The 22,104-nt window shown below is 35.6% G+C and overlaps 1 protein-coding gene across 2 annotated transcripts in view; it reads left to right on the forward strand.

Moving 5' to 3' along the window:
• USH2A (usherin) overlaps positions 1–22,104 on the forward strand; it is a 795,153-nt gene that overhangs the window by 132,622 nt on the left and 640,427 nt on the right. For both annotated transcript variants that reach the window (XM_025367266.1, XM_025367257.1), the window contains 2 exons: positions 838–1,033; positions 3,780–3,910. In XM_025367266.1, coding sequence (XP_025223051.1) covers positions 838–1,033; positions 3,780–3,910 — 327 coding nt within the window. The remainder of the gene's footprint in view (positions 1–837; positions 1,034–3,779; positions 3,911–22,104) is intronic.

Consider the following 22,104-nt stretch of genomic DNA (forward strand, 5'->3'; position numbering starts at 1 on the left):
ACTAAAAATACAAAAAATTAGCCAGGCGTGGTGGTGGGCACCTGTAGCTGGGACTACTGTAGTGGCGTAAACCCGGGAGGCGGAGCTTGCAGTGAGCCGAGATCGCGCCACTGCACTCCAGCCTGGGGGACGCAGTGAGACTCCATCTCAGAAAAAAATAAATAAATATTTTAAAAATTTAAAAAAAAAGATGCTTGTGTTCAGTGTGGTAAGTTGTAGGTGAGATGAAGGCAAGCACTGTTCAAAGTACTTTCAGTATTTTACAAAGGAGTAAAACAACTTCTCCGGGTTTTTAATGTTTTAAATTACAGAGTACTAAATAAATGGTCGTTTTTACTGGTTTATTTACTTACATTTATAACCGGCAGTGGGGAGTTTTTAACATGTTGAAGTTTTACAAAGTCTTAGAACTATCATAACCTTTCCTGTTGATTGTTAAGATCACTTTGCATGTTTGTAACACAAAGGATAAACACTTGAGGGGATAGATATCCCATTTTCCAAGATGTGTTGATATCGCATTGTATGTCTTTTTCAAAACATCCCATGTAGCCCATAAATACATACACCTACTATGTACCCACAAAAATTAAAAATTAAGAAAAAAAAAGATCATTTTACATGGTTCAAGCTTTCATGATCGCTTTTACAATTCTACCCTACTATGCCCATAAATATGCTATTTCTGACTTACAATATATTTTTCAAACAAAATAATTGCTGACTTTTTACTCACTGGTATGTGCTTTACATCTGGTGAAAGGCCTAGCCTTTCAATAAAATGGAAGGAAATCTTAGCTTTCAGTTTCTTTACTATTCTGATACTTTTTGTTCTAGTGTGATCGCTGCTTGCCTCTTTATAATGACAAGCCTTTCCGCCAAGGTGATCAAGTTCACGCTTTCAATTGCAAACGTTGTCAGTGCAACAGCCATTCCAAAAGCTGCTATTACAACGTCTCTGTAGACCCATTTCCTTTTGAGCACTTCAGAGGGGGAGGAGGAGTTTGTAATGATTGTGAGCATAACACTACAGGTAAGTAGCAAATAAATTCCTGAGTTGGTCTTGGAGGCCTGTGTGCTTCTATCTACAATGGATATTATTTTAAATTATGTTATTGCTATATTATTTAAGAATGTACTTTCATACTGTTAAGTTTGAAAACCAAAGCTGGTTCACCAAATCTTTCTATTTCCAAATCACTAGGTAGTTTTCAGAAATAGCACTCTAGTCTTAAACTATATCTTCTCAGGAAAAGGATTTTGTTGTTGTTGTTATTTTATTTTGTTTTGTTTTTTAAAGAGTGCACACCATTTGACTAAACCACAACCATATTTAGAATAACTCAGGAATGCTTACTTTGAACAAATATCCTTAAAATAAATTTCCTTTTGTCCCCTTTATTGTCCTTTATGTCTGGATTCTCATGTGGAGATTACATTCATTCAAATTTGGCATGGACACTGGTAATCTGAGAATACTCTTTTTGAAAACACTAATTAAATAGAGATCATGATAATCAAAGTCCTGTTCTAAAACTACAAAGCATTTGACTAGTCATTGAAAAATACCATCCTTTTCTTGAATGGCAAGAAATGGCCAACATCTGAATTTGTAAAATATAATAGCATATATCTGATGGGTTTCAAAGTGGTACTCCTAAGCATGAATCCGTTTATTAGCTGATTATTGATAACTTAAATATTACAAGATCTTGGGTAGGTGCTGGGGACATGAAGATGAATAAGACAATGAATTGTCTGTCTTTGGGTTATTGTGCAGTGGGAAAGACAGACTATTGAAAGGAATGATTACAAAGTTGTCTGATGATTGCTAAGATAGGGCAAGTACAGTTGGAGTTAACCAGTTGAAGGATTAGGATGGTGAACTAAGGCTTACAATTAGGGAAACATTTTGTGCAGTGGCCTAGAGGAGAGAGAAATGTGATACCTTTGAAAAACTGAAAGATGGGCAAATGGCTGGTGGTAAGAAGAGATACTAGGAAGGAAGGCAGGGCAAGATCATAGAGAACTCTGGAGCCATGATAAAGCATTTGGCTTTTATCTAAGGTCAAGGTTTTATATGGTAAAGGGGCATAATCAGTAACTTGTTTTTAAAAGATACACCAGGTTATAAAGTGAAAAATGGATTGCAGAGGGTTAGAATGGTTGGTGAAAACCAGTTAGTGAGGTGATGCAATAGTGCAGGTGAGAAATGATGTTAGAATACATTTCGATGGTGTGGATAGAGAGAAATAGATCCAAAAGATATTTAAGATAAAAAAGTGAGTGTTTTGTGAGCAGAGTGCAGGCAAGGGCAGGAAGGAGAGCCAAGACTGATACCTAGCATTACATTCTAGCTTGAGCGGTAGGCTCAACATTGGTGCCAACCATTGAGATAGAAAATACAGGAGGATTGAGATGAGGGAAAGATGGCAAGTTCTGTTGTGGATATGTTCACTATGTTTCCAAGAGACATGGGAGAAACTCCTGGGGGCAGTTGGAAACACAGTTCTGAAGCTCTTTTCTTCAAGGAAATCCTCTCGTGATGCTTTAAAGAAGATCAGAATAATTTATACATGTTAGTGACAACTATGCTTATCATGGTTTATAAATGTGTATTACTCCTGGTATTATTTAGTTAAGATTCCTCTTACCTCCTAGACTGTAAGAGAGCTTTGTGAAAGAGATGCAATGGGTATTGTGTATTTAGTTCACTACTATGTTGCACAGCACTTAGCATAGTATTTGGTACATGGTAATCACACAATAAATATTCATTAATTGATAAATAAAAAGAGAATTTCTAAATTGGAGGTACAGATTTGGGAGTCAACAGCATATGTAAATGGAAATAGTCTAGAAATATTATAAGTCTGTTTAATTTTTAATTAGCCCAATAGTCAATATCTATCAGAATATGAGTTTTCACTTGATTATTTCTGTAGTCTTCTAATATTGGGCCAATTTCAACATTTTTTTGAGCAAATTACGTCATGTTTAAAGGGGAAATTGATAGCCTTAAGTTTTATTTCAGCTTATTTCAATTATCTTATATACTACTCATGTTAACTTTAGAAACTCCTTGTAGTTTAGGGTTTTTTTAATTACATAATATAGCAAGGGAAATTTGCAATTATAAATTATAAACTATAGGAATTACCTGATATATCTAACATGCCAGGCTATTCTAGTGTTTAATATGAAAAGTACTTGGTATATCTAAATATAATGAATTTCTATTTCAATCTCTGAAATGAAAAATAATGGCCACTAACATAATCATTTGTTTTTAATTGTGTTAACTACAGAATAATAAATTATATTAAGAGAAGTCTCCCATTTTACATGATTGAGTTCCAGAAAAATATTTCCAGTACTACATACCTACTTGCTTCTTATTATATAAGTATCATCTACCACATATGTAGAAATTTCTCATACTGTATTGAATTTAGATAAAGTGCCTGGTCCTAGACATAGAGTTTTAAGTTTAGGAACAAACTCTTTCCAAATGTATGGGCCCCTATAAAGCACAGCTTTTTAAAAGTGTGGTATTATATAACAGATGGGAGTTTAATGAAGTAAAGCACAGTTTGTAACAGGTTCATTGTTTCATATGCTCTGGATCACTAAATTGGCAGGTAGAGATGAAAGGTGCATTAAAATGGACGTCCCGAAAATTATAGAATTCCCTCAAAGGAATACAGTCTTTAATTTTGAATTATGCAGCTGATTTTAATGAATTAGAAGTCATAATGCATAACCTTTCCCTGATGCAGGAAGGAACTGTGAGCTGTGCAAGGATTACTTTTTCCGACAAGTTGGTGCAGATCCTTCAGCCATAGATGTTTGCAAACCCTGTGACTGTGATAAAGTTGGTGCTAGAAATGGTAGCATTCTTTGCGATCAGGTGAGTTTTTCTGAGTATTTAAGGTAAAGGATTACTCTGTCTGCCAGAAACTTATTTGGATGTTATTTCACTAGTAGAATTGAAGACTGCATTTACCAAGAAATCCTCTATGTGCATTTGCATTTCAAAGAGATGGTTGTTCCTGTGCAACTTTTAGTATGGACATGAAATATAGCACTAGTTTGGTGGTCCTTTGCATATAAAAAGGCTTATTTTAGTTTTAATTTTACAAATGTCAAAACATCGAAGGGTAGAGGTTCCAAGTAAATTGAGGTATATGTCTTAGAATTATTGGTGAATTAATATTAATACACAATATAAATAAACAAGAATAGTTTCTCCAAAAATTCCATAGAAGATCGTATAGCAAAAGTCACTTACACTTAGAGCCAAATGGAAATTATGATAGCCCCGCTTCTAAATTTCTTAGTCTAACTTCCCCTCTTAAAAGTACAATGGATTTTTTATAATTTTAAAACATTTTTATTACTTACATCACAAATATTGATGTCTAGCCTACATGCACACAGATTCTAACTAACCTCGGTTCATGAATCCTACCTCAAGCAGAAAAACAAGCTTCTTATTTAAGTTGAAATTTTTACCTGTTCTGATAATACTAATAAGTGAAAATTGTGAAAATTGGTAGAGGAGAAATTTACTTTGAAGATTCAATTCAATGACTGTATTAATTTTTAACAATTGTATATTCTGTTATAAATAAATAAGGCTAGGAGCATAAACCACAATCCAGTTATAGAACATTTGTTAAAAAGTTATATTGTGAACATAATACATACAAGACAAAATATCTTTCTCATATAATTTTGAGAATTCCTTAAAAATAGCTTTCCCAAACAAAAGACAAATATAAACCAAGACAAAATATGGATTCAAAGACCTTCATAGTAACCATCATGTGTTAATAAGGGGGCATTATATGCTTCATTAGAAAGCTGAAGAGTAGAAAAATTATTAATAAAGACAATTTCTACTATTTTCATTTTATAATATTGAGGGACTATTTTCTCAGAAAGTCATACTACAGTTTTACATATATTAATTAGTAAACTCTGACTATATCTTTAAATTATATCTCATTTTTACACATCTACCCTGAGTTTTCAGCATGGCTATCTTTTGCTTATCATTCAAATATTGATATATTATATTTTGAGATATATTTGCTGACCACCCAATTACAAAACATTCTCAAGTCTTTTACATCATCTCATGTTATTCTCATTACAGACTTTGTAAAATTAATTTATTTGTTTACTTTTTTTCTCTCTGTCCAACATAAACAGAACAGTTTTGGTCATATAAAAAGCCCCCAATACGTATGTGTCACATAAATGTTGAATGAATAAAGAGAGATTCTCTAAGCACTGGTCTTATAGTTAGATTCTCATTTAAGATGGTCATTACAATAATCTGAGCATTATGTAAATTTTCACTTGCAGAACAGTTTTTCTCCCTGAAAATCTAAGGTCAAGAGCTTTGTTATATAGTATAAGAAGACTGTAAGCTATAGTTTTACCTCCCAGAATCTCAGTTATATGTCTAACCTATTTGAGTTACAGTGCATCAGATTTGTCTGTCCATTTCACCATTCAGATCTATAAGAAATTGAAACCTGATTTTTCTGAATTCAAACTTCTATTTCAAGTCCATTTTATAGGGATGCTAGACAACTTTGGGTGGTTCTGTGCTTATAAATAATTAACAACTGACTAAGAAAAAAAAAGCCCACCACAATCAATTTCAATCTACCAGTGAGATGTCACTGAACATGGAATTCAGAAGAGATGTACTTAATCTGCTCTTATGAACCAGTGCACAGTACTTCAGCATGCCACTGGCTCTAGATTTCTTTCTTTAACATCTTATAAAGTGGATCAAATTATTGGATGGAATTTTGAAAGATTGTACCATTTATAAGCAGGATATTAGCTGTAGCTCTTGTTATTTTTTAAGTTGGAGAAGTTTTTCTCTATTCCTAGATCTCCTTTGACTCCATGTCTTATATCCAGGGCACGCTGATGCAAGAGGTGGTTCCATGGCCTTGGGCAGTTCAGCCTCTGTGGCTTTGCTGGGTACAGCCTTCCTCCTGGCTGCTTTCACAGGCTGCCATTGAGTGTCTGTGGCTTTTCCAGGCACACAATGCAAGGCATCGGTGAATCTACCACTCTGAGGTCTGAAGGACGGTGGCCCCCTTCTCACAGCTTCACTAGGCAGTACCCCAGTGGGGACTCTGGGTGGGGGATCTGACCCCACATTTCCCTTCCACATTACCTTAGCAGAGGTACTTCATTAGGGCTCTGCCACTGCAGCACATCCTCTGCCTGGACATCCAGGTATTTCCATACATCCTCTGAAATCTAGGTGGATGTTCCCAAACCTCAATTCTTGTCTTCTGCACACCTGCAGGCCCAATATCATGTGGAAGCTGCCAAGGCTTTGAGCTGCCATTCTCTGAAGCAATGGTCTGAGCTGTATGTTGACCCCTTTTAGCCACGGCTGGAGCAGTGGGGACATGGCACAAAGTCCTTAGACTGCACACAGCATGGGGGCCCCTGGGCCAATGAAACCATTTTTTCCTCCTAGGTCTCCAGGCCTGTGATGGGAGGGGCTGATGAGACATGCCCTGGAGACACTTTCTCCATTGTCTTGGTGATTAACATTTGACTTCTTGTTACTTATGCAAATTTCTGCAGCCAACTTGAATTTCTCTCCAGAAAATGTGTTTTTCTTTTCTACTGCATTGTCAGGCTGCAAATTTTTCAAACTTTTATGTTCTGCTTCCTCTTTAACACTTACTGCTTAGACATTTCTTCCACTAGATACCCTAAATCATCTCTTTCAAGTTCAAAGCTCTGCAGATCTCTAGGGCAGGGGCAAAATGCTGCCAGCCTCTTTGCATAGCAAGAGGGACCTTTACTCCAGTTCCCCACAAGTTCCTTATCTCCAGCTGCGACCACCTCAGCCTGGCCTTTATTGTCCATATTGCTATCAGCATTTTGGTCAAAGCCATTCAACAAGTCTCTAGGAAGTTCCAAACTTTCCCACATCTTTCTGTCTTCTGAGCCCTCCAATCTCTTTCAAACTTTCCCATATTTTCCTACCTTCTTCTGAGCCCTCCGAACTGTTCCAGACTCTGCCAGTTACCCAGTCCCAAAGTTGCTTCCACTTTTTTGGGTGTCTTTACAGCAGTGCCCCACTACCCGGTACTGATTTACTGCATCAATCCATTCTCACTCTGCTATAAGAACAAACCTGAGACTGGGTAATTTATAAAGGAAGGAGGTTTAACTGACTTATAGTTCCTCAGGGCCGGGGAGGCCTCAGTAAACTTACGATCATGGCAGAAAGGGAAACAAACACATCATTCTTCACATGGTGGCAGCAAGGAGAAGTGCCAAGTGAGGGTGGGGGAAAGTTCCTTATAAAACCATCAGATCATATGAGAACTCACTATCAGGAGAACAGGATGGGAGAAACTGCCCCCATGATACAATTATCTCCACCTGGTCCCTCCCACAACATATGGGGATTATGGGAACTACAATTCAAGATGAGATTTGGGTGGGGACACAGTGAACACATATTGCTCCAGTATAACTATCTCAGATTTCTTTGGAAACAGAAATAATTTGTTATTAATTCAAAATAAAATGCTACATATATATGTACATATATATGTGTGTGGGTGTGTATATAGAGAGAGAGAGAAAGAAAGAGAGAGAGAGAGAGAGAAAGAGACAAGGAAATGAGAGTCACATTAACATCATTAGGAATTTAACATTACTAGAAGGCAGTTCAGAATTACCTTAAAATTCCAAAAGAAGACATTTTGAAGAAAAACTTGTTACTCAGTTCTGTCCAAGCTATGGCACCAACATGAGGTTAAGATTCTTTTTGTACTGATAGATGGTCAAAATATTACCATTCATAACCCCATATTAAAATATTTAATATGCAAAGTGAAAAAGGAATGTAAGACTGGGGGCAACATTAAACAAAGGAAATGACAAATAGTTATGATCCAAAGAAATAAATACATAAGTCAAAATATATTTTCAAAGTATCCATTGGTCTTTATGGTCTTTAAGGATAGTTTCCTTACATAGGTGTTTAATAATTCAATTTTATTTAAGATCAAATCACAATTTTGTGTTTTGTACTGAATAATTTTCATGTGAACATAATATAGTGAGTGTATATTAAGTATAAGGTTCAATCCATAGTCAAAGGATATATGACATAATGGCTGTAAAATGAAAGATAAATGCTATAAAATTGATTCTCTATAGATGGATGGATAGATATAAATTTAGAAATTATGAATAAAAAAGAGAAATAGAAAAAGGTAAAGATGCATTAATTTCTCTAACTTTCAAGTAGAAAGTCATTAGGTATTAATTAGGTATGTTATTTAGAGATATACAAATAACAAGTAGAGGGCTGAAAATACTAATATATCCAAATATTTCAGTGAGAAACTAGATGCTTTTTTCCTAGGATCAAAAGCAAGATCACAATATCACCTGCTACCACTTCCACCTAACAATATACTGAAAGTTCTAGCCAAGAAAATGAAATAAAAAACATTCAGATTGGAAAAAGAGAAGTTATTTGTATTTGCATATGGCATTATCTTATAGATAGAAAATCCTAAGGAATTAATTCAAAAGTATTAAAGCTAATAAATTTAGGCTGGGCGCAGTGGCTCATGCCTGTAATCCCAGCACTTTGGGAGGCCGAGGCAGGCGGATCAGGAGGTCAGGAGATCAAGACCATCCTGGCTAACACGGTGAAAACTTCGTCTCTACTAAAAATACAAAAAATTAGCCAGGCATGGTATCGGGTGCCAGTAGTCCCAGCTACTCGGGAGGCTGAGGCAAGAGAATGGCGTGGACCCTGGAGATGGAGCTTGCAGTGAGCCAAGACCACATCACTGCACTCCAGCCTGGGTGACAGAGCAAGACTCCATTAAAAAAAAAAAAAAAAACCTAATAAATTCAGCAAGGTTGCAGAGTACAGAGTACAATATGAATACACAAAGATCAATTGTATTTCTATATATTTCCACTGAACAATCTGAAAATAAAATTAAGAAAAATTCTTTTAAAATATCACCAAAAGATTAAAATATTTAGAAAAACATTTAGTAAAAGAAGTGCAAAATTATATTCTGAAAACCATAAAACATCACTGAAATAAATTAAAGAAGCACTAAATAAATAGAATGACACTCAATGCTCATGTATCAGAAGACTTAGCATTATTAACAACACTCTCCAATTGATCTATAGATTTATTGTAATCTTTGTTAAACGCCCACCTTACTTCTTTGCACACATTGACCAGAGGATCCTAAAGTTTGTATGAAATTCATGGGACTCAAAAACATCCAAGATAACCTTGTAAAAGAAGAGTTGGAAAACTCACCCTTCCCAATTTCAAAATTTACTATAATCAAGACAGACAGTATGGTACTGGGATAAAGATAGACATATACACATATTCACTGAAATAGAATTGAGAGTCTAGAAATAAGCCCTCATATTTATAGTCAATTGATTTTTGACAACAGTGCCAAGACAGTTCAATGGAGTCGTTTTAACAAATGGTCCTGGGACAACTGTGTTTTTATATGCAAAAGAATGAAGTTGGACTCCTACCTCACCTCACATATAAACAAAGTAATTCAAATTAAACAAAATATTGAATATAAAAGATAAAACTATAAAATCTTGAGAAGAAAATATAGATGAAAATCTTCATGTCCTTGGATTAGCCAGTGGCTTTTTAGATGTGACACCAAACGCCTAAGAAACAGAAGAAAAAATGTATAAATTGGACTTCATTAGAATTAATATTTCAGAAGACACCAACAAGAAAGTGAAATAAACAACTCAAAGAATTAGTCGCAAAGCATGTAATAAATATGTTATAATGAAGAAAATATTTGCAAAACATATATCTGATAAGAGGCTTTTCTAGTATATATGAAGAACATGAAGTGAATAATCAAAAGACAAATAACTCAATTTTAAAATGGGCAAATAATCTGAATAGTTATTTCTCCAAAGAAGATATAAAATGGCCAGCAAGCACATAAAAAGATTTTTGACATTATTAGTCATCAGAGAAATGCACATCAAAACCACTGTGCAGGCCCACTTCCCAACCAGGGATGATTACAACTTAAAAAAAAAAAAAAAAAAAAAAAACAGACAAAAACAAAAGTTGGTGAGGATGTGGAGAAATTAGAGTCTTCTCACAGACTACTTATGAGAATGTAAAATGTGCACCGACTTTGGAAAATGGCTTGGTGTTTCTCAAAATATTAAAGATGGATTACCATATGACCCAGAAGTTTCACTCCTCTGTGTATACCATATATCCTCATAAAATCTTATTGATAAATGTCAATACCACATTATTTATAACAGTCAGAATGTCCATCAACTGCTGAATGAATAAATGAAATATAGTAGAATCACACAATGGAATCTTATTTTCCATTAAAAAGAAAGAAAGTACTGGTACCTGCTACAAAATTGACTCAAATCTCAGAAATTAGAGTAGGGGAAGGAAGAGGGACGAAGAAGAGAGAAAGCTTGTTTTGTTTTGTTTCCAAGTGCAAAAATCTATTTTAAATATATATGGAAGGAAAGACATGCTTTAAAATGTTAACTTTTTGGTTTTAAAACATTTTTCCTTTTATATAAACTTTTTTTTTATCTTTCCAAATCTGCTTTATCTATAACTTTTATAGTCAGAAATAAAGGAGAATTTTCATTCAACCTGATATATAGCCAGAGAGAATTACACATAAGAATAGGAATGTGAATAAGAATGATGGAACTGTTTTCTGACTTTAAAATCCCACATTGTTTATCTTTAAATCACATTCATATGTTACCTTAATTTTTATTATTTTCTCATGCTCCAAGTACAGAGACAAAGTTTATGGATTATCATTACATGTGGAGATATTGTGTCAAGTCTACCTTGCCTAAATAATATAAAAGATTTCTAAAAATATTTCCAGACATTGTCAATAGGATAACGGAACACACACTAAAGAAATTGTCAACAGTGTCAAAATTATAAGCTGCAAAATTGAATTCAAGAACATTTAAAAAAAAATTCATGCAATTTCAATCCTTAATAATATTAGGGAGCACAAAAGGAAATTAGGCAGTAGTTCAAGTTTCATTTTGTTATAATAACTCAGGAATGAAGCCAGCCCCAAATGGCCTGAGTGACTGTGTCGTGCGCTCTGTGTTTTGGAAGGGAACTTTCCTTCTGGCACTTGTCATTTGAAACTCTATCCAGTCTCATAAGATATGGCATGTTTGCCTTATTCTTCCATAAGAAATGTAATTCTTCCTTATGTGAATGCCAAAATCTTGAGAGGGGCATAAAGTAATGCTCTGCATCACTGAATCCTAAAAATACTAATGCCAAAGTCAAGACACAGAGAACATCTAAGGCACAGTACTATTATTAATAGGAGAGAGGAAAATGAAGAGTAATAATGATTATTGAGGAGTAACTAACATGGAATCCTTGGATCCCTTGGGTGACTATGTGAGTGTACAGTTTATGTCTGTATAAATTGAGTAGGATACAATTTATGTCTGTGTCATACAATTGTTAAGTCTGTGTATTTTTCTCTTTTTTTCTCTTTAGTCTCTATTTTTGAGGGTGAGAGCTCTCAGTACTTTCATCAGATCCAAAAGGGATACATGAACCAAAAAAGACGATAATTACTTCACCATGGAAAAGACGTCTGTCTTATAAATAGGCTTGGTTATTAGTTCAGGTACATATAATGTGAGTTTTCCAGGATGCCACTGCACTTCCCTCTTGTTTGCCTGAACTTAATGCATGAGCTACTTGACATGCATCCTGAGTTGGAGGTTAACTGTCCTTTTTCATTTCCTCATCTAGTATGACTTAAGTTCAGATCAATCAAATAGAGTCCCAGGCCTAGATGATGCCTCTTCTGTACTTTGACGTATCTGGAGAAGGGTCTGTGGATCCACACCTAAAGTGCATACATCTAGAGATCTCAGTCTGCTCCTGACCCAAGGTGGGAGTGAGCTGTTTGTCTCCCTCCTTTCTCTGCACTGACCCCACTCCTCCACATATTTGCTGGTATTCCCAGAGTTCCTGCTATAGCCACTTCCACAGGTGATGGTGATAAGGTAGGGAGACCAGTCAAAGTCCCTCGCGTATGACCTGACTCATGTAGAATGCATTCAAGAAATATTGTCTGAATGCTTTCTTGTTTGAGACTTCTTTTTTTCATCCCTGCTACCTTCTCTCCCTTTTACTTTGCTTGTTATTGGGTTGAGCTGAGGAAGCCAGGGGGTTTCAGCCACCATAGTCAAGATGGTGGCCGTCAGCTAGAGTAGTCCTCAAACTTTTAATGCACATGTGACTATCCTAGGTATCTTTTTAAAAGACAGATTCTGAGTCAGGAAGTTTGGAGTTGGGGTTCAGATTTTACGTTTGTGAAAGTTCCCAGGTGATGCAATTGCTGCCAGTCTGTGAACCACTTTTTGATAACCAAGGAGTCAGAACACTGTCTACCAAAGACGTGTAGACCAAAGAAGCTGAATGTAGATGGGGGTGGGAGAGGTGTGAGTGTGTACTCACGAGCACATGTATACACTTGGTCAGTTATGGGTTTACTTTGCTCCATCCACTGAATCTCATCTTAAAAGCAAGTGGTTTTCCAAGTTGTCCAAACTAAGTTAAGCTTGAATTGTGCCCTAGGCTCTGTCTTTAAAATTAGAGTATATAACCTAATAGCCCTTTTTAAAAGGAAATAAAAACAACAAATAAGGGAATTAAAAAGTTGTCTGAAAATCAAAAATACAGTTGTAATTATATAAAAAGAGAGAAGAATAGCAGATTGTACTGCTCAGCAAAGTATCAATAGGTTACTGCAATAGCACCAGAACAGAAAGAAATGATGAAGAGATATTTAAAAATAGATTAATAACAAAGGAGACTGAGGTTGAAATGAAGTAGATGAAATGGAAGGCATCAGTGAAGGAAGCATTTCTAGGTCTGACCTATGGAAGATGGAATAATAAGGAACAGAGACCCTACTCATGAAAATTGATTGTTCTGCTGAAGTGATAATTTAAAAAAAATACATTTAAAGTTTGAACAGAATATACTTTCTCTGCATAATGTACCATTTTTTCTGCAGTTCATTAATGATGTCTCTTCTGTTCAAAATTAGGTATTTGTCATTAATTACCATAACATGTCCAAAAGTCATCATGTGAACTTTCCTGAAGAATATTCTTATATTTTGTATGACTCAAATATTAAAGTGTACAAATAGAAAAAAATAATTAATGCATAAGTTTCCTTAGCTTATGCGAAACCTGACCTTGAATAGTACAATCCATGGATATCGGATGTATACACTGAGGTGGTGAAGGATGTCAAAAGAGGGGAGTTTTCCCAGAGCTTCAATAGAGACATAAAGGTCTTGGCACAAGCCACATGGTCTCTCTTTTAGAGAATTAGGGAAGTTTAGTAGTAATATTTCTCATAGAGCTGGTAAATTGAGTAATATCCGATTATTCTGAGATTGTAGAGGATGAGACTTACAAAGACAGGAACAAAGGTCCTGGGGTATAAATGACAGAAGAAGGGAAAAATTAATCTTCGTTGGATAGAAAGGTTAGTATTGAGGCAGTTATCCAAGAATCAAGGTTGTGACAAACTGCCTGAAAGTAAAATAGATGGAGGTGTAACTGAGATGAGGTCTTAGCCTCCAGTTTATGTTGAGTTCCACATGTTTGGACACATCTGACATCTTCTTGGGAACAAGCTCATTGCAAGGGTCTGGGTATACAAAATTGGCCAAATACTAATACCTCAGGCATTTAAGACTAGATTCGATAGCCTTAAATAGCCATAATAGCACTAGCAGAGGCATTAGGTAGTGACTGGATGTTGGAAGAACTGATTTAACTAGTAAGTGCAAGATAAAGTGATACAGGGCCCATTGCATTGCTACCAATAGCAATGTAGTTAGAATAGGCTAAACAGATGTAACAACCCCCCATAAATCTAGTGACCCAAACAATATACAGGCTCATTTGTTGTCATATAACCTCTCCAAGAGAGCTGTTCCTACCTCCTTGTTGGATCTTCTCTGTATGACAACTCAGGGACACATGCTCCTTCCATTGTCTGGATCTGCCTTTAACTAAGGAAGGAAAAGACAATGTGGAAAACAGCTTCCACTTTTAAAAAGCTTTGGTCCAAAGGAGGTGTGCATCCCTTCTGCTATCATGCCATTGATAATAGCTAGTCACATTGCTAACTAGTTACATAAAGGGCTGAAGACATGTAGTCTCTAGCTGGGTAGCCACTTTAAAGCTACAGTTGTATACTATGGAAGACTATGGAGAATGAGTGTTGGTGGGGAGTATGTCATCTCTGCTCAATACACATGCAACAGAAGGTAGCCCAAGAGTGAAAGGGCATTCTCTTCCTTTCTACACACAGAATGGGATAGCTTCTCTTTAATGAGGACCTCTGAGAATAGAGTACCTCATCAGAATCTCAGGGGTGCCAAGCCATTAATATTGGTGGAAGTACCTGCTTGGAGGTGGACCCTGTAATAGCAGTAGATGCACCTGTGAAAGCACATATAGCAGCATGTGTCAGCAAGAGAGAATTGGATGTGGGAGGAGAAACAGCTTGTGTGCAAGGTGAAAAGATTTGCTCATGAGCACATGTGACAGAGAAGCCCCAGGAATAAGGAAATGAGAAAACAGTTACTGCCCCCTACATGTTCCCAGAGGAGGGGCTGGGAGAGAAATTAAGCATAAAGAGCATTAATTGCATAGAAGATGCTGAGGGATCATAGATTTGAAAGCAATATCAAAATATGGGTATTTTAAGTCTTTTAGCAAGAACAGACACCATAGGCCGTATATAGTTTCCTGGAGTTGTGATTAAAGGGTGAAAACAACTTTTGTTCAGATATGTAGGTAGATAAGTAGGTAGATATAGATATGAGAATAGTAAGTTTGTTTAAACAAATGATTCATTACATCATAGTGACTCTTTGTGCTTTTTGATAATACTGGCTGATATGGTTTGGCTGTGTCCCCACCCAAATCTCATCTTATAGCTCCCATAATTCTCACATGTTGTGGTAGTGTCCTGGTGGGAAATGAATGAATGGTGGGGGCAGGTCTTTCCTGTGCTGTTCTTGTGATAATGAATGAGTCTCGTGAGATCTGATGGTTTTAAAAATGGGAATTTCACTGCACAAGCTCTCTCTGCCTGCTGCCGTCCGTGTAAGACATTACTGGCTCCTCCTTGCCTTCTGCCATGATTGTAAGGCCTCCCCAGCCATATGGAACTGTAAGTCCAGTAAACCCTCTCCTTTTGTAAATTGCCCAGTCTCAGATATGTCTTTATCAGCAGTGTGAAAACAGATTACTACACTGGCTTATTGAGGAACAGAATATAATCAGCCTCCTTCATTCTTCATCTACTAAACCAATGTGCTGATCATTTCTAGAGGCAAGGACACTCCAAAAATCAAGAAAGAGTTGATGATGAGCCCTCCTAATATTCTCCTGGACTGGATGCTGTCTCAGCTTCTGTTGGGCCAAAGAACCTGGCCTCTACCTCGACTTACCCACATGTTGTTTTGGTGCCACGTATGAAGTGCTGCATTTTGGGGTGTGCAAGACAGATTAGCATATTGCTAAAAATGTGTGAGGACAGAAACTAGTCTGTAAGATTCTCATAGGTTCCACTTATCTTGCACTCATCATGTACAAAAATATGCCAAGCATTCTAGTTCATTAATTCTGTCCTTACCAAAGCTGGTAAAGCAGTTATTAATTTATCCACTGTAAAGTTGAGGACACTTAGCCTTTTGGAAATTAAGTAACTCCTCCAATATCACACAAGTAATAAGGAGGTTGTGCAGAAATTGAAAACTTGTGTATTTCCAAAGCTCATGCCCAGCTGGACGTTAGAGACATAGGATTCCCACCTAAAAATGTGTTCCTAGCACTCAGCATAGGGTTTAACACTTAAGAGGAACCCTACAGCTGATTGCTAAACTGGGTATTTACTTACACTATCCAAAAGTAGGAAGGAAATATACCCATTTGTTTGTGAATTGTTGTATCAAATCCTATTAATTTCATCCTAAATAGTAAACAAAATTCCTAAATAGGAAATAGTAATGTTCATATAAAGGAGCAACAAATTAATTTATTGGAACCAACACATTCCTCAAATAGAGATTTGGTTGATATTAGAGATTTAATGTACCTCCCTTAGTGCTTAATGTATAATAGAGATTCCACTTATCTTACATATATAACCTAGAAATTTGAATATTTTGTAAAGTTACTTTTTAGAAAACCTGATTTATTTGTTTTCCTTATCATCTCAGATGGATACCTTCCGCTCAAAATATATTTGGTATTTATATTTTCAAGTATTCAATTAACTAACATATTAAGCAGGCATTATCCTATGTAAGTTCCTAGCAACTTTTACCACTTGTACTAAAACAAAAAAGATAGTTAAGCCAAATGAGTTAACTTTTCTGAAAGTGTATCTTTATACAACATTAACTATAGACATGGAAAATACATTTATTCATGTTAGAAATAAATGCTACTGTGAGATCTTTCATTTTGATAAAGTCAAAACACCATCTTGTTAATAACTACTATATTAATTTTGCAGCAAATTACAGTAAGACCACACTGTATAGTTGTGCCATTCAGATGACATTTATGAAATGCTCTAATTCAACATGGTGACATATATTACCTGCATCTTTTACACGTTAGAGCTTATATCCTGAGCGAAATAGACCTAAACCAGCCAAAAAGAGAGAGAGAGAGAGAGAGAGAGAATAATGCAATGTGAAATTATACCCCTTTGAGAACTAGAAGGACTATAATTACATTGCTTCCTCTTAAAACCATTCAAGTATGTAACCATTGCTGGGAACAACAGTATGTGGGGAACCTCTTTACATTCCTTCTGTCTTGAACACTCAAAAGATTGAGAAAAAATATATTCCTTTCCTACTATAGTTTTATTTGAGCGTGCTTCAGAATTTTACCTTTTTGTACACTCCTTAGAGATTATCGTGGGGAAGTTTAAAAAGCAGTTTCTTGGAAATGCCTTTTGGAGGGGGAAGGGAGCTATAAATATACCAGCCTGACAAATGACAAGCATTGTAGAATGGAAAAGAAAAGACATCTTGGTTTTACACCAGTTTAGAAGCTTTTCTTCTCAAATGAATATTTTCGACAGCTGAGCAAGATGATAAACAGCAGTATCACAAAACACTTAAATGGAAACAAGTATTATGATGTACATTATTCACCTGGCATTCTCCAATTCATGACATTTATATGTGGCAGAACCCACTGCAGATTCATTTATTTATTTTTGAAGTGGAATGCGTACCTTACAAAGGTAGCCTGTTACATTAATGTGGACTTTTCTTCTCTAGAGAGGCAGAAGCTTAAGGAGAAAAGTTATCGTATCTGTACTAGAAATAGGTAGTAAGTCTCAGAATCCACATCTTAGGGCTGAGAAGTCTCCTAGTAAGTAAAATATACTGTATAAATATAGACAAATAAATATAGATAAAAATTTTTTGTGTAAGCACCAGCAGTGTTGCAAATGATTAGATATTTCATAAATGCTTTTTCTAAAATCGTATTGCTGAAATCAGTCTATTTCTAGAACTTATATTCAGATGCTTAGAGGTATAACTGCTTCAATACTGGCTAAGTTTAGAAAGGCTATGTTTCTCTGAGGCTCAGTGATGGACCTACCAACAATTTGATGAGATGCATAACTAAGAAGAAAACGAGAGTAAGACTGAATCCCTGTGAACTGATTGACTTGGTGCAGTGGCAGAGTAGGTAGCAAGTATTAAAGCAATAGTTCTTAAATGTTAGTGTTCATAAAAGTCATCAACAGAACTTTTTAAAATGAGGATTCCTAGGCTTTAACTTTAGGGACTTTTAATTCTTTAGGTCTGGTGCATTTGGTTGTGGGCAATCAAAAGACTCAACTTTAGAATACATGGAACAGATGTTGACTATAGATTTGTATATTCAAAATTTTTGGTATTTAAAATAGCATGTATGCTTTATTGAGTCAAATATTTTAAAAACTATGAATGTGTACTATTTCTTTTTTTCTGGATTGGAGGACAATTTGGGGTAAACATTCTCTTTTTAAGAAGTTATAATTAACTCTCTGCCAAAACTAAGTAGAAATTGTGATTTCTATAACTCCTATATTTGACAATATCTCCTAAAAATATTTCAGTGATATAGCATTTAATTGTAAATAATTCATCTAGTCACCAAACACATATAGGGATGTTCCTATATGCCAGGCACTGTGCGTATCAAGGTATGTATTAGAGTGAAAAACAGAAACACTCAGGAAGTGTTCAATTGAATTTAACCTTGAAATGTATTGTTTATTATTACTATGTTTAAATGAACTATGTGAGGTTTTTTTTTTTTTTCATTGTCAGTGAGAAACCCATCCTAACTTCAGTATTTTTATCTTTAAGTATATCCTATTTTAACCACCCTTACCCATCCACTCTCAATGATTTCTCCTCAGCGTGGGGCCTTGCCCTGGAAGTGTGCCCTGGTCAGTGAGTTTTGAGAGTCCATGGAAGCTAGATTGCCCTCAGCTCTTCAGTTCCCACTGCAGAACTCTTGAAGTCACTGGCTTTTGGATCAGCAGAACCTCTCCTATTTTCAGTTGCCCATTTTCAAACTGGCTCACTGAACTTTGGGTTCTCCCGTATTCAGGTCTTTCAAAAGTCCAACACCCGTTTACTATCATCTGCTTTCTCCTCCTACACGGGGGCTAATGCCATGCAGGTTTTGTGACTGTTGGTGGTGTGTGCCTACCTTCTTTTTTTGGGAGGCTTCTGGGCACAGCTGGTCACCTAGTTTTGTTATAAACATTTTTAATGGCCTTGCTGTTGTTATGTTGCTATTTAGTTCTGTCAGCTTTTATCCTGGGATTTAGAGAGATCCAAGAGTTCTGTGGCCACATAACCATTGATCTTGATTCTCCTGGAGTCTCTTTTGACTTTTACTGCCTAATTTAAGCTGAACATATGAAATACATGAAAAAAAACCTGAAAGCCCAAGCTCTTTTGTTGTTTGTCTTTGTAGGTTATGGTTTCTATTTCTCCCTCTTTCTCAATCTATTTTGCCCATCAATGTCTATCCTTCCTTCACTTTTTGCCTACTCATTACAATATTCAATTACACAAGCATAACTTTTACTCTACCTACCCTAGCCCCAGCATTTTTCTGGGAGTTTAAGTCTCTTATGAATCTGGGAAGAAAGGAACTAAAAATGAGCAGGGATGAATAGCAAAATGTGCAGTTAACAAGTAGCAGGCAGGACATTAGAGTGAAGCTGTTTTCTTACCCAGAAGACTGACGATGGGAAAGCAAAAAAGAACAATGAAAAATTAGTAGAAGAAAAGAAACAATTAATAAAACATGAATGCATATTAATCAAATAGAAATTGGACAAAAAATGGTGAAAATGAACAAACTCAGTAGTTTGTCCTTTGAAAAGGTTAATAAAGTTGAGCAGAAAACACAAATTACCAACATCAAAAACACAAACTAGCAACATCAGAAATTTTAAAAAGAGGCATCGGTGTCATTGTACATTTTATAAACATTAAAAAATATAAATTTATGAACAACTCTGCTAATAAATCTGATGTCCTGAATGAAATGAACAAATTAACACAGAACTAACAACAAAAATAGAAATATCCCCACATATATTAAAGACATTTAATTCATATCTAAAAACCTTTCAACAAGGAAAATCTCAGTCCCAGATGGCTTCACTGGTGAATTCGCCACTAACATAAAGGAATAAATAACATTAGTTCTACAAAAACTCTTTCAGAAAACCAAGGAGGGGCATATATTTCTCAGCTCATTTTTGAGGGCTACCTAACTTTAATCCCATAACCTAACAAAACACTAAAAGAAAAGCCCATTAGAATATTCCATATGAACATAGATATAAAATACCTTAACAGCATATTAGCAAATGGAATCCTGCAATATATAATAGGGTAATGCATCATGGCTGATTGGATTTCTCCCAGGAATGCAAAGTTAGTTTAACATCTGAAAATCAATTAATGTAGTACGCCACATAAGCAGAATGCAAAACAATTCCCATGTAATCATCTCAATAGATAAAAACTTTGAAAAAAAAAAGTCAAAACAGTTTCATGATAAATACCCTCTGCCCACCAGAAATAGAAGAGACTTCCTCAAACTGAAAAGGGCATCTGCAAAAACCCTACAACTTATATTATGTTAACAATAAATGTTAAATATTTTACCACTACATCAGGAACAAAGCAAGGAAGTTTGCTCTTATAACTTCTATTCAAAATTGTAACAGAAGTTAATGTAGGACAAAGTGAAAAAACAAGAAGCCATGAATATCAAGAAAGAAGTAAGACTATTGTTATTTGCAGAAAATATGCCACTGTATAGACAGTAGGAGTATAAAATTTGCTTGGCAAGCATCAAGTCCCCCACATCCACTCCCCTCCTTCATAAAGCCATGCAAAATTGCTCTATATTCTAAGTAAGGGCGGGATGTTTGATGTGTAAATGCAACTGTTAGATAAATCGCTGAGCAATATTTTTGGCCACCATGTCCTTCCTATAGAAACTCTGGGGTTATCACTGAGGTAGGGTTAGTAATGGTATGTGAGACTGGAGAGACATGTGGAAACCACCTCATGGTATTTGGACTTCACTAGTTAGGCAAGAGGAAGCTATTGAATATTTCTGAGCACAGGAGTGATACAGAGGTGTACCAAGTAGGTGGGAGGCAGTGAAAGCAATCTACCTCAGTGGGGAAGAGTATTGTATCACAAACTTTGTTTAGAATTGCTAGTACTTGGTGATAATTAAAAGCAAAACAACTTTAATTGAATTTCGTTATTTTAATTTTACTTACAGAAAATTCATCCTCTTTTGTGTACCCAGGTGTTTCATTCTCACCATCTTACCGTAGGAGTATTATCATCGGAATTAGAGTAGATGAGGTAAGGCACAGTGGCTCATGCCTGTAATCCTAGCACTTTGGGAGGCTGAGGCAAGAGGACTGCTTGAGGCCAAGAGTTTGAGGTTATGGTAAGCTATGTTTCTGCCACTGCACTCCAGCCTAGGCAATAGAGTGAGATCCTGTCTCTTACAAAAAAAAAAAAAGAAAGAAAGAAAGAAAAAAAGAATTGGAATGAATGAAAATTAATTTGATAGCAGTTTATTAAACAGATTGGGGAGAGGAACAGACTGGCAGATATCATTCAGTATACAATAGCTGGTTAGTGATGGCAATTCTGAAAGAAAAAGTGGTAGAAACTGGGAGGTATTGCTAGTGTAGTATGACCTTTTAAAACTCACAGGGTGCATACCTTGTGGATGTATAAAACAATGTGAAAGAATAAATTTTCCAGAAAGTAAGAAGAGGAGTTAGAGACTTTTATAAAAGAGAAGTCTATGATGTTCTCTAGGAAAGAATAGAATTTTTGGAAGAATATATGCATTGATGAAATGATTTCTTTTTGCCCTCATTTATATTTATTTTCTGCTCAAATGAAACACTTGAACTACCACTCAATTTCTGGGACAGACTTCCTGTTCCTACATTCTTCAGTTTGCTTTCTCAATTTTTACTTTGTTTAGCAATATCAACATTGCCTCATTGGGTTTTAGTGAGTTTCGAGAGAATATGTAATCTATAGAACATTAGTTCTTCTCTCCCACCAGACAGATGAGTGCATATAAAGACATGTATTTATATTGCTACTGTTTTAAAAGTGTTGCTTCAAATTACCTAAAATATGGCAACCATTATATAGAGAACCACTAATAAAAACTGTGTTTATATAATTTATCAATATTGAAATCATGCTTCATATTTCCTTTAAGCACAAAATAATTATTTTCACACATGTGCAAGAAATCATATATGAATTATTTGATGCCTTGAATTCGCCCTTATAGAATTTCATCTCCTAATGTAAAGAAAACTGACTAGGGTAATTATTGCAGGATTGT

This window comes from Theropithecus gelada, chromosome 1 (assembly GCF_003255815.1).
Source record: "Theropithecus gelada isolate Dixy chromosome 1, Tgel_1.0, whole genome shotgun sequence".
Lineage (NCBI taxonomy): Eukaryota > Metazoa > Chordata > Mammalia > Primates > Cercopithecidae > Theropithecus > Theropithecus gelada.